The sequence below is a fragment of the Panicum virgatum genome, chromosome 9K, assembly GCF_016808335.1.
Source record: "Panicum virgatum strain AP13 chromosome 9K, P.virgatum_v5, whole genome shotgun sequence".
Taxonomy (NCBI): Eukaryota; Viridiplantae; Streptophyta; class Magnoliopsida; order Poales; family Poaceae; genus Panicum; species Panicum virgatum.
In genome coordinates, this window is record NC_053144.1 from 53,966,592 (window position 1) to 53,980,574 (window position 13,983).

The window sequence follows — 13,983 nt, forward strand, 5'->3', positions numbered from 1 at the left end:
TTTTTTAAAGAACTGTACGCAATGATTTCTACGTGACAATATTAGTGAGTTGACATTAGAGTAGTACAGACATGCCAAACGCGTGGTATCGGTCTGACTCAAGCTATATGCAAAAGCATATATAATATGCTCTATATTTATTTGTTGTATAAGATCATTTTTTTCCATTTTAAAAGAGATCAATATTTATTCTACGTTTTATTATCAACAACCACAGGTCCACAGCTAAGTATACTACATGCATCACTACTATATTCTTTTATCAGGAGATCAAGATAGTCCCACTTGTGTCCCAAATGCAAGTAGAATACTAATCTACGGATCAAGAACCGTACGTAGACCAGCTAGCTAGCGTAAATTAATCACGACAATTAAGCTGCAGGTTGCTCCATAAACTATACGGCCATACGTATGGTGATCGTTGAGCCACATCTGGCACTAGCAGGTAGCCTGCTACACGGTCTACTACTAGCACGGAACTATCGCAACAATTCACGGCCCTTCTATGTATCATCGTCATGTCAGACTTTTCTTTCCAAGACTCAAGTCTACACTAAATATTTTTAGACTTTTGCACATTGCACATAAAATATGCATGGATTTGGACAAATTTTTAATCATATATCTAGCAAGCGCAAAAGTCTAAACCTCTTACGAGACACTTATTCTTGAATAAATGGTTTGATTCAAACACGCTGGTGTCACTCATCAAGCCCAGCGACAAGGTCGTAAACAAATGGAGCAGCTGCTAGCACCACGGGAAAACTTACGTTTGCCGAGTGTCTAATGGTTTACCGAGTGCATTCTATCGGGCACTCGGCAAATAACACATTCGCCGAGTATAAAAGATAAAACACTCAGCAAAATAAAAACACTCGGTGAAGTCAAGGATTTGCCGAGTGTATTTTACACTCGGCAAAAGATCACGGATACTCCGACGATGGAGTCGATACTCCGAGACCAGACGATGCTGGTCTACACACGTTAAGCAATTGACACGTACGGCATAGATGCCAAAGCAAAGAGAGATTGCGAGGACTGACCATTGAAAGACGCACGCCACTGTCAGTGTGTACGATGAGTTCATTTCTGAAAGGGAAAACACAGTTAATGGCCGTGGCTTTTCTTCCTGCCCTTTTTTCAAAGGGGCTGACGTGGCGGCGTACACATCCCTCACTAATCATCTTGGACACAAATGATGCTTGCAGTTGGTCTAGATACTATCTACTAGTGTGTACGACCTCACCAGGGCACCTCACTGTCATATTCCCGTATCTTATTTGGAAGCGGGGGCCTAGGGGCAGCTCAAGACTCTGGACTCGAACAATGGCTAGCTAGAACGAAAAGGAAGAACTAGTATTGTAGTACGAAAAGTTAGTTTCGTAATCGTTTCTCCGATTCACGCTCTTTTCTCTTCCATTGCGTACAATATTAATATTCATTCGACTTATTATGAAACAGTATAAAATGCAATTTGGCTGGCTATTATGGTCACGAGAGCAACTTCAGCAACCTATTATGAAACAGTATAAACAGTATAAATTTGGCTGGCATGTGCTCTCCTCCCCTACTGTTGCGCCGCCCCCTCGCTATGCTGCCTCGACGCCCTCCGCCTTGCCGTGCCACACGCCCGAGCGCCTGGCCACCCTTCGCCCACCACGCGTGCGCCCTTCGCTCGCCGCGCCCCGTGCCCGAGCGGCCGCATGAACTGAGCTTCGGCCGGCCTCTGCCCGCCAATGCCATGCGAGCAGAGCTCGAGCCGCCGCGGCTCGCTTTTGCCGCCGACCCCGTCGAGGCACACCGCTACCACTGCCTGTTTCCTTCTTCTGTTGTCGGCCCTGTCGAGGCACCACGCCACCACTGCCTCTCTTGCTCAGCCAAATCTGCCGCCGCCGCCGTGGGAGCCGCCATCAAAGCGGCGGTGCCACCAGGGGGGAGACGAGGAGCAGGTCGCACGAGGAGGAAGACAAGTATTTATATTTTTAATTTGAATTTTGTTCATAAAGAAATTGAAAAGAAAAATGCATGGGGGTGAAAATATGGGGACTCTTGCTTTACTTGGATGCATTATTTGAAGACTGTGGGATGGGGCCGCCAACCCCCAAGATTATAGAGGGCTGTGATTTGAGAGCAATTGCTGGAGATGCTCTTAGAGCAAGACCCTCTAAACAGCCCTCTATCTCAAGTTTTTGAGGGTTAAACAGAAAAAAAAAACTACACTCCAGCAGACTCTCTACTAAGCACTTTATATATTTTGGGGAGGCCTCCAAATTCCCTCCTCCACCCTCGATTCCTAGGGGGTCTCTAGGGAGGCCTCTATTATAAATTAGAATTGAGGGCTATTGCTAGAGTTGGATCAAATTTGTAAGCCCATGAAAAATAGAAACAACCCCTATTTAGCATTTGAAGGGTCTGATTTATGGGTCATTGCTGGAGATGTTGAGTCCATAATGAATAATGAACCACGAACAAAGATTACATCATGGTACATTGGTACTCACTATTCGCCCCTACCGAGGATAATTTCGAATATGAGTATGTGGAATACGGAGAACCTACACCTTCTTATGTTTCTTTTTTTTTTTGAGATGAACTGTAGGAATGCTTGATCATGAATTTGAACAAATAATGTCGAGAGTCCCATGTGTTCCTCGTTGCAACATATATATTTGTATACCTAATTTTCTCCTTTTAATAATCTCCCTTGTAAATTAAGCAATAATAATTCGTTTTCCGTCTGAACTGAAACTTTTTGTCCAACCACCATGTGAAGACTTGCATCGGGACCCCCGGCACGTGCTGTTTGTTTTTGTTCTTGTGACGGCTCTGACGTATCTCTCGTGAGCTCACTGATCTTGATGTCTGACCAAACAGCCAATGGGAGTAATTAGTTTTGACTAATACTGTCTGTTTCTTTTTTCCAGGTACTTTAAGGACCTGGCCTAATCAAAACCTTACGAGAGACTGACCATTGATATGATCGTTTCAGTTCAAGTAAAACACGCAGAATTGAGTAAGTTTCTAATGAAGTTAATTGGCGGTCCTTTACTTTCAGGTCGTTTATCTAGTCGTACAGTGACAATGTGGACAAATACCAATTCGTAACAACTTGGTTGCTGAAGCATTTGAATTGAAATAATCAATTATAAGAGTAGATGATGGTTGCGGAGATTGTAATAATCTCAGTGAAAGTTTTGCTGGAATTCTATAAAGGAAATTCTATAAAATACAGAAATTATTATAGCCATGAACTAACCTGGAATTTGGCTCTCAGCCATCTTCTTCTCATTTTCCTTTCAGTGCCATACGGTTTAAAGTAAAAAAAAGAAAGAAAAATATAACCAATCCAGGTTAGTGATCTAACTACAGACTCCCGTAGTAGGATAATTGTTAAATTTCATCGATCAAGAAGCCATTTGATCAAAATTCCAAATGAACTTTTCAAGAATTCACGAATCTTATACTTCTCTGACATGAATGGATGCATGCATGCATACATCAATCATTCATTTATTATTCTCTATTTTCCTTCTCCAGCATGTCGTCATGGGAGAAACATTATATATATTGAACCAACTGTGGACGCATGAATGCTTGGCTTTAATAGAATGTCGAATCCATGAATGTGAGAGATCGTGATGAGAGAAAAATTCTTGACAAAATAGTGTACAGTAAAAGACCCGGTAGTTGATCAATCACAAGCATGCAAATGGAACCCTATTTGTTTCAGTTTGATTTCCCCCCTCTCGCTGGTCAGCATATATAATATAGATTGAACATGATCTGGTTATTTAATTTATTTGCTTCAAGTTAATTTCGTTCTGAGAGCTCAAATAGGGTACCGTATCTCAAAACTCGAGTGAGACGGTCACGGAGATGTGGTAAAAAAGCTTGTCCAAGGGTCAAATTTCAAAAGGGAACCAAAGACCATTTGGTTTTTTTATATGTTTTGGTCAGGGGTTTGTTTCATTGAATTCAATGGTGAAAAAACACCAGAGTTTCAACGTCATGAGAGAAGAACAAAACAGAACAGCAAACGAACATCCATGCCGACATGCCACCAGAACCGAGAGGAGAAAAAGGCTACCATACCAAGATGCATGAAGTCATGAGAGCTGAGCTAAAAGGAGGCGCCACTTTTAGCTACTAGTAGCTAGTAACCGGCATATGCGGCAACTTGGCTAGAAATGTCAAACAAAGATCTCGTCTTATTAACTCTTACTTGAGCCCGGTATAGTAGCTAGACCAGTCGAGTAATCCACGGCAGCACGGCATCTACAAGTAGCCGGGAGCACCTCAGGTTACAGCGACGTCTAATTAATATATACTCGTGTTCATCAAGCTAGCACTACACACTTGTGGTTTAGGGCACGCTAATTGTGGGCCGTTAGATCCGGCTCTCTCATCGAATCCAACGCGGCATGCATTGCTTTGCCACCGGAGGAGTACTCTGACAGCGTTCATCAGCTACTCCTTTCGTTTGTAGATTATTTTGGCAAATCTAGATTCATAATTTTTGTTATATATCTAGATATAGTGTTTATCTAGATGAATAGTAAAAATTAAAACGGTATACAATTTGAAACGCGCATACAATTCGGAACGGGTGGAGTACATCAAACCACACGTCCTGGCCCGCTGGCCGGCCGGATCCATGGCACTGAAGGAAGGCGCAAAGACGACGACGACCCCGGCCGGGCAGTCATCCATGACACTGGTCGACGCAAAACACCAGCGGCACGTCTCGTTAAAAAGGGTTTTCTTGGACTTGTTCTCGCGCGCGCGAAACGAAAGCGAGGCAAAACGGGCGAGAGGCACGCGCGCGCGCGGGGATGGAACGCCGTCGACTTTGACCGCCGACGAGAGAGCTGCGTGCGGCCTGGTTGTTTTTGCTCACATGCGGCGCGCCCTCTCACTGCCGCGCGGTCAAACCTACCCCTTGCGGCCAGCGGCCATGTCGTCGTCCACGCCCATATATCCAGCGAGCAACCGGGCCGGCCGGACATGACAAGCCGCTAGCGTACAGACAGCCCATTGCTGCATCCATCTCGCCATCGCCAGTATAGTAGCTGCTTGCATTGGAGTTTGGACATGGCCAATGGTGGAGGGTGCCTCCTGGCGCCGTACCTCTGCGCGGCGCTGGTGTCGCGGCGGCGGCGGGCGGCGCGGCTGGTGCTGTGGGGCGGGGAGTCCCGGGCGGCGCGGCGCGGGAAGCTGGCGGGGCAGGTGATGCTGGACTTCGCGGGCACCGTGGTGTGCCGCGCCGACGGCTTCTACCTGGGCCGCCCCGCGCCCGTGCTGGCCATCGAGGACCGGCTCGTCGCCGGCACCACCTACCTCGTGCTCCCCGTGGAGCGCCTCCCGCAGGGCTACGACGCTCTCACCGCGGCGTCCCTCGCCGCGCTTTCCTACGACAGGGCCGCCGGCGGCGGGTCGTCGTGCATCGCGGGGGGGCCCAAGAGCCCCTTCGAGTACGTCAAGGGCGGCGACGGCCGGACCGTCATCAAGGTCACGCCGGAGTTCCTCATCGGGGCCGTCACGTCCAGGGCCGGATTGGGATCCAAAGAGCCCGGCGGCGAGGACGCGGAGGCGGCGTGCGCCGGGGCGGCGCTGTGCAGCACCCCCGAGCTGCGGAAGCACTACGAGCAGCTCGTGGGCGCCGCCAGGGGCCGCGCGTGGTCGCCGCGGCTGGACACCATCAAGGAGCGCAAGGGCAGGATCAGGGGCTTGGGCGCGGTCAGCCCCGGGAGGCTGTCGCCCGTCGCCGTCAGGCTCCTGGGCCTCGACGCCAACAAGGGGGAAAGATAGCAGTAGCAGCGCGCGCGGCGGGCCGGGACAGCCACGAGATGCAAGCTACTTGGGGAAGCTTGCTCGATCGATCGCGCCGCCGCTTCTTCGATCGGTCGTCGCTGGTGAAACGAAGCAAATTGGATCCGGAGGGAAGAAGCTGGCGATGCGCGCGCAGCCCGCAGCAGCAGCTGCTGCTAGACAATTATTAGCTGGTAGTTTAGTGCGTCCTAGGCATTTGGTGATTTGTACTGTGTGCAGAGCGCAGCTGCAGCAGGCCACTCTCTCTTAGCTTGTTTCGTTGGAGGAAATTAACTGTGTATAGATGTCGATCTGAACTTGATGAATGGAACATACATACAGTACATGTACAGCCATAGAGCGAGGCAGGCAGGCGGGCATGTGAGCATGTCGTCTCTGGGATCTAGTGGAATCCCAAGTCGTGGCGTCATTGATAGTACCATCCATCCATCGAGCATTCGAACAGTACTCTGAAGCCATGCATCCGATCGACGCTCCAGTACTACTGTAGCATAAGTTTTTCTTTCTTCTTTCTTTTGATGAGAAGAAGAGAGAGGGGACGAGATGCTAGCTATATACGCGTCGTTGTACTATTTGTAGAGTAGAGTAGAAAACAAAAAGAAGGGGATGCTGCTGTTACTGGCACCGTCGTCTCGCCGTCTCGGACGCGACGGCACGAACATACGGATCAAAATGGAAGGGCAAGCAAGGTGAGGCGCCAAGGTTTGCTACTTTGCTTGGCGCGCTCGGACTCGGACTCGGAGTCGGGGAAACAGGCCAGGGGCGTGCGTCCGGTCCGTCTAGCTCCGGCGGCCAGCGTGTGGAGCCATGCTTGCATGGGATGAACAGAGCATTTCCAGCAGACTACTTATGTCTTATATTCTATATATTTTTTCTCTATTATTAATAATATTTTTTATATTTTTAATAGCAACTGCTGTAGCAGATTACTTAAAGGATAGGGTGAAAGAAGAAACTCCCTACATTTGAGGAAAAGTGAGGTATGTTTTGTCGATTGCCAAATTTTTTTTTGGTGTTGACGATGGAATTGACAGTCGGCTGGAGCACCTCATATTGCCTAAAAGGCAAATTTTTTATATTAGAGAGCACCTCATATTGCCTAAAAGGCAAATTTTTTATATTAGAGAGAGATATGTAGTCTGTTGGAGATGCTCTAACATAATACCAAACCTCCGGGAGAGTTATGTTAACTTACGCTCAATGCCTTCGAAATTAATGTAGGCCCTGGGCCCACTACCAGTGACTCTGCCAGAAGCAGCTTGCGAATAAGTGTGATACTCCCTCTGTTATGGTATGTAAGGCATTTTGCTTTCTCCTAAGTTAAAATAAATTTGATCAAATTTATAAAAAATAATATTAACAATTAACACATCAAATAAGTAAATTATAAAAAATATTTTATAATGAATCTAATTATTCTCATTTGACATTCAAAGTAGTATTACTTTTTTTATAAATTTGGTCAAATTTAGACTACTTTCACTTAGAATAAATTGGGGCGGATCCAGAGGGCTGGGCCCGCCCCTACTGCTGATGCATCAATGGAAATATGGGGAGGGTGACGAAGAAGAAGAGGTGAAAGAAAGAAGAAAAAAATGGAGAGATAGTGGAAGAAGAAGAAGAAGAAGAGGAGGAGGAGGAGGAGGAGGAGGAGGAGGAGATCAGCCTCCTCTTCAATCCTGTTCTGCATCCGCCACTGAGAATAAAGCAAAATGCCTTGAATCGAGAGAGTATATTATTAGGAGAAAGTACCAGTATCTATACCTATTACTAAAGCGAGTAAAGTTTCCACCCAATTTTTTAGTTTGGTTGTTTGGTTTGGTCCGCCTATGTTATTGACAGGTGGGCCTTAGTCCATCCTGTATGCGAGTCGGATCAACCCCCTCCGTCTACGACTCGATCACGTAGATCCTTATAAATTAATATACGGGCATCAATATGTATCCGATACTTATACTAATTTTTTTCGTAGCAACACACAGACATAATTGCTAGTATATATATTATTCGCACAATTTAGCGCGGTGGTTCCGAGAAGGCAGGAGTCGATCGAGCACCGTAGGTGCATCGGGGGAACGACCAGACCCATCCAGTCCGCAGTTAATTAAAGGCCGTGCCGTGCTTAATTAGCCCGCCGCTTGTTAGTTGCATTATTGCGGCTGTATTTCACGCGTATATGTATATCTACTCCGGATTGATTAGCACGACCTGTAGTCTGTGCGCGCGCGAGCGTTAAATGGCCAGTCAATCACCTGTGGATCGGAGCGAGCGACGACATTGTTGTGGGTTCTCCGATCCGTTTGACAACACGATGCATTGTATTGTGTGTTTTTTTTATTCTATTCCACCAATACTTTCTACACGTGGGATACATGCTCCCTCTTCTCTATATATAGGCTAATAGTAATAGGCGGTTGCTGCTATGTGCTATGGCAGGGGTAAGTAATTTGGCTGGCTTCGGGTGCAAAATACGTTCGACGTCAGCTCGTTTTCTATATGCTAAACTGCTACTCCCTCCGTTCCAAATTATAAGACATCCCAAAAATCTTGGAGAGTCAAAGCAATCTCAAATTTGACAAAAAATATAGAGAGAAATATAAAAATTTATAATATCAAATTGATGTACTATTAAAATATAACTTATAAAAATCTAATAGTACATAGTTTATATAATAAATATTATTATTCTATTATATAAATTTGGTCAAACATAAAATTTTTTGACTCTAAAATTGTTGGAATGTCTTATTATTTGAAACGCGTGGAGTAATATATGCGCACGGCCAACGCAGGTCGTCAGAAACAGGCAGCTTATTAGCAACATCAGCAGATTGAAGAGTGTGGTTCCAATACTGTTGATTAAAAAAACTTTATTAAAGTAGACGAGCGCCCCTATCGGTTCGTGCTTCTCTTGTCGCACACCGGAACTGTACGTGGCGTGCGCCACCCGCGGCTGCGGCGGTGCTAGCTGGTAGCTGCAGCCTGCAGGCTGGCCCCTTCTTGCATTGCTAGCTGCTTCATCGTCTGACTACTGTCTGAATCCGACTTGAGCGCACGCGTGCGCGGGCGAGAGAGAGCGCCTCGTGTGCGCTCGATCGTGTCCACGTAGGACCGACGCTATCGGATAACGATCTGCTAGCAGCTCATGTGAACAGAAGGTACTGGCAATTGGAATGCGCCGCCGGGCAGGAAGCTGGACGCCGAAGCACGTCTCTTTTCGCCAATAGTAATGCCATTTTGTCAGGAGGTTGGTCACCTCCCGAAGATCGGTATCGGTTGCTGTTGGCGCAGCCTCCTGCAACGTTTGATGTTTCCGACCTACGGAGTACATCGACGGGAAGATGCATCTTCCATCGGCTCTCCCACCGACTGCAGCGTAGAGCAAACAGAGCAGCACCGGGTGAGTCCGGATTCCGGAACGAACACGCACACACTTGATTCAAAAACACACACGCACACACAGCAGAAGAATAAAGGGCGGGCGCTCCACACGCGCAAGGGCCTGCGTGCCTTGCGTCACGGGCCGACCGGGAGAATCGACTCCGCCGAGGGCTGGGAGCCCATCGAGTGGGGGAAAGGGGCCCAACGGGAAAGGCTCACGTGATCATCGCCCCAACCCAGCCTGATGCACAAAAATTAAGAATCACACGGGTGACTAGCAGCTAAATTATCACACAAAATTTAATAATTAATTTTTATTTCAAAACAAATTTTTTTTGTTGCTGGAACCATTATTATTGTTCGTGTAAAAAATTATTTTTGAATAAATTTTTTTATTTCAAAACAAATTTGACTTAACCTATTTGCTGAGCCGATTTAGACCCAAACTCTAAAACGGGGAGGGAGTTGTGCGACTAGGGGTGGTAAAGGGCCGGGCTCTAATCCTATGCAATTTTGAGCTAAAAAATTTAAGAGCTTTAATGGGCTATAAAGAAACCACTAGGACCATGACCCATTACCACCCCAGTGTGTGCGACAGATGGGCGGGGGTAACGCGCGTTATCCCAGCGCCCCCCGCGCGATGACCTTCACACCCCGCTATGATGCGCGCGCACTGTAACGACCATCCGCGAGAGATACTGTAGTTGGACCAGAGTAACCAGGTCCCAGCAGGACAAGCCCTAGCTTGCTAAATCTCAGTCTAGTATCTGCACGGCTGCGGCGCCATCCATCAGCTACAACATGGCTCCAGAGTGGAGCGACCTCCCTAGCTAGCACCACTACAGTTCTACATCGTCTTCCTTCCATTCCAGGGAACTTTGTACGACAGCCACGATCTAGCAACAGCAAGGATGGGTCACTTGAGTCTCTATCCTATGTACATCATCATCCTCACGACCGCGCTCCTGGGCACTGTTCTCGTCGCTGCCGAGCGGCGGCACCACACCGGTGGGATTGGGTCACTTGTCCGTCACCTCAACGCCGATCCGCTCAGCCACCTGCACCAAGAGCGCAAACACGTGTAAACAAAGGCCAGACCAGGCGCCTTGCGTTGCTGATTTTATTTCATCCCAAAAGAAGCTAGTCCCTCCATCAAAAAATTGTAGATCATTTTGGCAAATCTAGATACATAGTTTTTATTATGCATCTAGATATATATAGTAAAAATTATGCATCTAAATTTGCTAAAATCCTAAAATTTGGAACGGAAGGGATACCTGCCCCCAACACAGAAACGAATATCTGAAGATAAGTGCGGGAAAAATGTTAATTCTTGCATGAGCAGTTATCCAGAATCTTTTTTTCCCCAAAGATAGTTATCCAGAATCTCATCAGGTGCCGGTCCCATCGGGACTATTCTTTAGGCCGTGGCAAATGGAACTCACTGGGCCACAAATGTATCCATCAATTCCCTCTAGTGTGTGACAGAGCTGCCCATTACCCTTCACCAACAGTCCAGTGGGACCTACGCCCGTACTGGCAATAATCCTTACTATCGCTACACCAAACAGCGAACTAATTTCGATACCTCTAGAACAACCGCAGGAACCCATGCCACCAGCAGAGTGGTACCAATTGCGAGACCACTTGCAAGGTACAACTAACATACCAAGAGAAGGGGGGCTACTTTGCCCAGGAGAAAAATTCAGCTGAAGAAATGGTAAATGCTGGGGGTAAGGTGTACAGAAGAAACAGAAGTACCTCCTTGAAAGAGTGAACGTCGCTGCCCCAGAGCCAGGCATCACAGCCGGCATCTCTAGCTCCCCATATATCGTTTCTGCGATCGTCACCAACATGCACGGCTTCTTCAGGCTTCACACCTAAAAGCTCACAGGCCTTCAAAAATATTGTTGGGTTCGGCTTCTCCGCCGCAACCTGTTTGTAGAGTATACAGAAATGAAGAGATTTCAACACAGAAAATTGCCTGGAAATAATGACTATACGGCAATAATATTTCAAACTGAATATACAGGTTTTTGCATAGAAACAAGAACACTACATCACTGGATCACAACAGCAGAAGGTAATAGCATATAATACAAACATGATAACTTGCAGTTGCAAGTGCATCTGTTTCTAACCGAAGCTGAGGAATGACAATAGAAGTCAACAAACCTCTGCTGAAACAGCAACTGCATCAAACCAGTGGTCACATTTCAAGGTCTGCAGAAGTGGCCGTAGACGGGTATCGAAATTGGAGACAACGGCAGTTTTAACACCAGCTCTCCTTAAAGCTTTAAATACATTTTCAGCATCAGGATCGCAAAGCTTCCAAGCCTAGTAAGCACAAAAGGCTTCTCATTAGTCTGGTTAAGTCAGAGACAACAAAAACAACATTTTAAGTTATTTCTATTTGACGACTACATAGTTAATGTAACCTTTTCTGTCATAAAGTATTGATACAGTTCCTCAAAGTATTGTGCATCTGAACAGCCTGTAGAAGAAGTTACTATGTGCTGCCAGAAGGGTCTCCCATCATCCACATACCTGCTCCATGTTGTGCAATAAGTTAATCTCTAAATGGATCAATGATAATATAGAGAACAGACATTCTATAAAAGGATAATTTAGAGAATAGCAGGAACATGTAATACTACAGCAGAACAAGTATGAAGTATAACAATAATAGTTAGGTTTGCAATGAAAACATAAAAAAATAAACAAATAAAAGGCTTGCAATGATCAGCACAGGCCCACATCCAAACATGTCTAGAAATAACATTATCTCTGGACGATTTCCAAAAAAGGGTGCTGCCCATAAGTAATCACAAAAGAACAGATGAGTGCAAGGACAAAAGAGGGCCCATTTTATCAACAAAAAAAAATCTATGTATATAAATATATCTGCAGTACCAAGTATGGGGAAACAAGAAATAAAAATGGAGCCAGATTAAATTGGTCTATGGATGCACCTTTGAGGTAAGGTTCTCATCCAACTATCTGATTGGGAAACACGGCATATAAATGTGTTTACATAGAATAAGATTAAATAACACTGTAGTCCTGCTCTAAAAAGCTAGAAGTGATGCTGGGGCACAATTTCTTTTGGAAAAGAGTAATTTTGCAGGGCTTGTTGTCTGAGGATCCATAAAAGACATGTCTAACTTTATGTGTCTGGGGACAAAGAGATATGGAAGCCTTAAGCAGCAACCCATTTTTTTTGTGAAAATAGATCTTAAGGATGCAGCTTGATACTAAAATAAACAAACCCAGAGAATGAAAAGTAATGCAATAGCTTGCCTCATCTAACCGCTTCACTATTTTAAAGTCTTCCTTTTTGCCAATTTGTCATTATTTGAGAATCTAGGGCTGCTAATAAGTAGCAGGTGAACCGAGAGCCACTATCCGTACAAGTGATTTTTTTTCTAATTTGTCGTTATTTGTGAATCTAGGGCTGCTAATAAGTAACAGTTGAACTGAGAGCCCTTGTGCGTACAAGTGGCAAGGCAGTTGTGTACTAGGAGTACTTAATCCTTGTATGAACTGAGCACTGTTAAATGTTGTTTTGCGCAACATGCATGGCACCGCACACCAATTTTCATGCAGGGTCATATGGAGTTGACAACATAGAAAACTTGCATGAAAACAAATCACTGAAAAAGGAAGAAGAGTAATCTCCAACGTCAGCAAATTGACCTTTCAGCTAATCAACTAGCATCACACCAACAAAAAGTCACTAAGTCTAACCAAAAGAGTACACAGACAGGGAACAGGGCAGTATGGCATAACCAGAAATTCCTACACAGGCTGACAGGCATCACCACATCAGAACAGAGTAAGACAAACTGCCAGTAAATGGCATATTTAAGCATCAGAAATTCGCACCTGAGACGAGATCCGCCCCATGGTTGCTCATATGCCCGCCTGTACCTCATCAGGATCTCATCTTCAGAATACTTCACTCCATACTTCTCACCAATGCTCTTATACACCTAAGCAGAGGGAACAGACAAACAATTCAGAAAAAAAACTTTTACAGACAAATTTGAACCACAGGAGCCACATTAACGCAGTATAAAATCGACACCAACAATTCAATCCGAACAGCATTGATCAGAAAGACTATCGTGCTACAAGAGCGCAGCTCAATCGCCAACCAGACTGCAAATCACAGTATCACGCTACACGCCTACATACACCCTGAGGTAAGGATCACTGACTGACGCTGCGAGTCGCGAGAACACGAAGAAGGGGCCTTGAAGAGGAAGGAAATGGCAAATCTCACCGACCTGTGCCGTGGGCTGGGCGGGGACGACGAGGGTGCCCACGGCGTCGACGAGGAGGGCGCGATGCGTGACGTCGCCGTAGATGGACTTGCGGTAGTCGTAGTACTCCCGCGCCGCCGAGAGCTCCCACCCGGTCCTCTCCTCCTCCTCCTCCTTGTCCCTCCCCCTCCCCCTCTCCCTCTCCCTCTCCCTCTTCGCCGCGGACGACGTCCCCAGCCACCGCCCTCTCGAGAGCGCCGCCGCGCGCGCCCTCGCAGCCGCCGAGCGCAGCGCCGGCGCCGCCATTTCCGCGTGTGCAGGTGGAGCTGGTAGGCGATGGGCGTGGTCGCGGGGCTCGGGCGCTCGGTGGCCGGCACCAGGAAATGTGATGGGCAGCGGCGCTGGGGATGGAGATGTGTGATGTCAGATGTGCGCGGCGAAGCGAGGGAGGTGCGGGGGCTTGCGGCGGCAGGAGGTGGCTTTTCTGTTGCTCTTTCCTTGCTAGGAG

At 46.6% G+C, this 13,983-nt stretch overlaps 2 protein-coding genes across 2 annotated transcripts; one reads left to right on the forward strand and one right to left on the reverse strand.

Moving 5' to 3' along the window:
* The first annotated feature begins 4,794 nt into the window (after nt 1-4,794).
* On the forward strand, nt 4,795-6,382 carry LOC120652314. The gene has a single exon (XM_039930095.1). It carries the CDS (start codon nt 5,092-5,094, stop codon nt 5,806-5,808), a length of 717 nt encoding a protein of 238 aa, XP_039786029.1. The 5' UTR covers nt 4,795-5,091; the 3' UTR covers nt 5,809-6,382.
* A 3,527-nt stretch (nt 6,383-9,909) lies between these two features.
* On the reverse strand, nt 9,910-13,983 carry LOC120652315 (haloacid dehalogenase-like hydrolase domain-containing protein 3). Its single transcript, XM_039930096.1, has 6 exons — nt 13,500-13,983; nt 13,096-13,202; nt 11,649-11,757; nt 11,386-11,547; nt 10,972-11,145; nt 9,910-10,268 (listed from the first exon to the last, which is right to left on the reverse strand). Exons 1-6 carry the CDS (start codon nt 13,779-13,781, stop codon nt 10,230-10,232), a joined length of 873 nt encoding a protein of 290 aa, XP_039786030.1. The 5' UTR covers nt 13,782-13,983; the 3' UTR covers nt 9,910-10,229.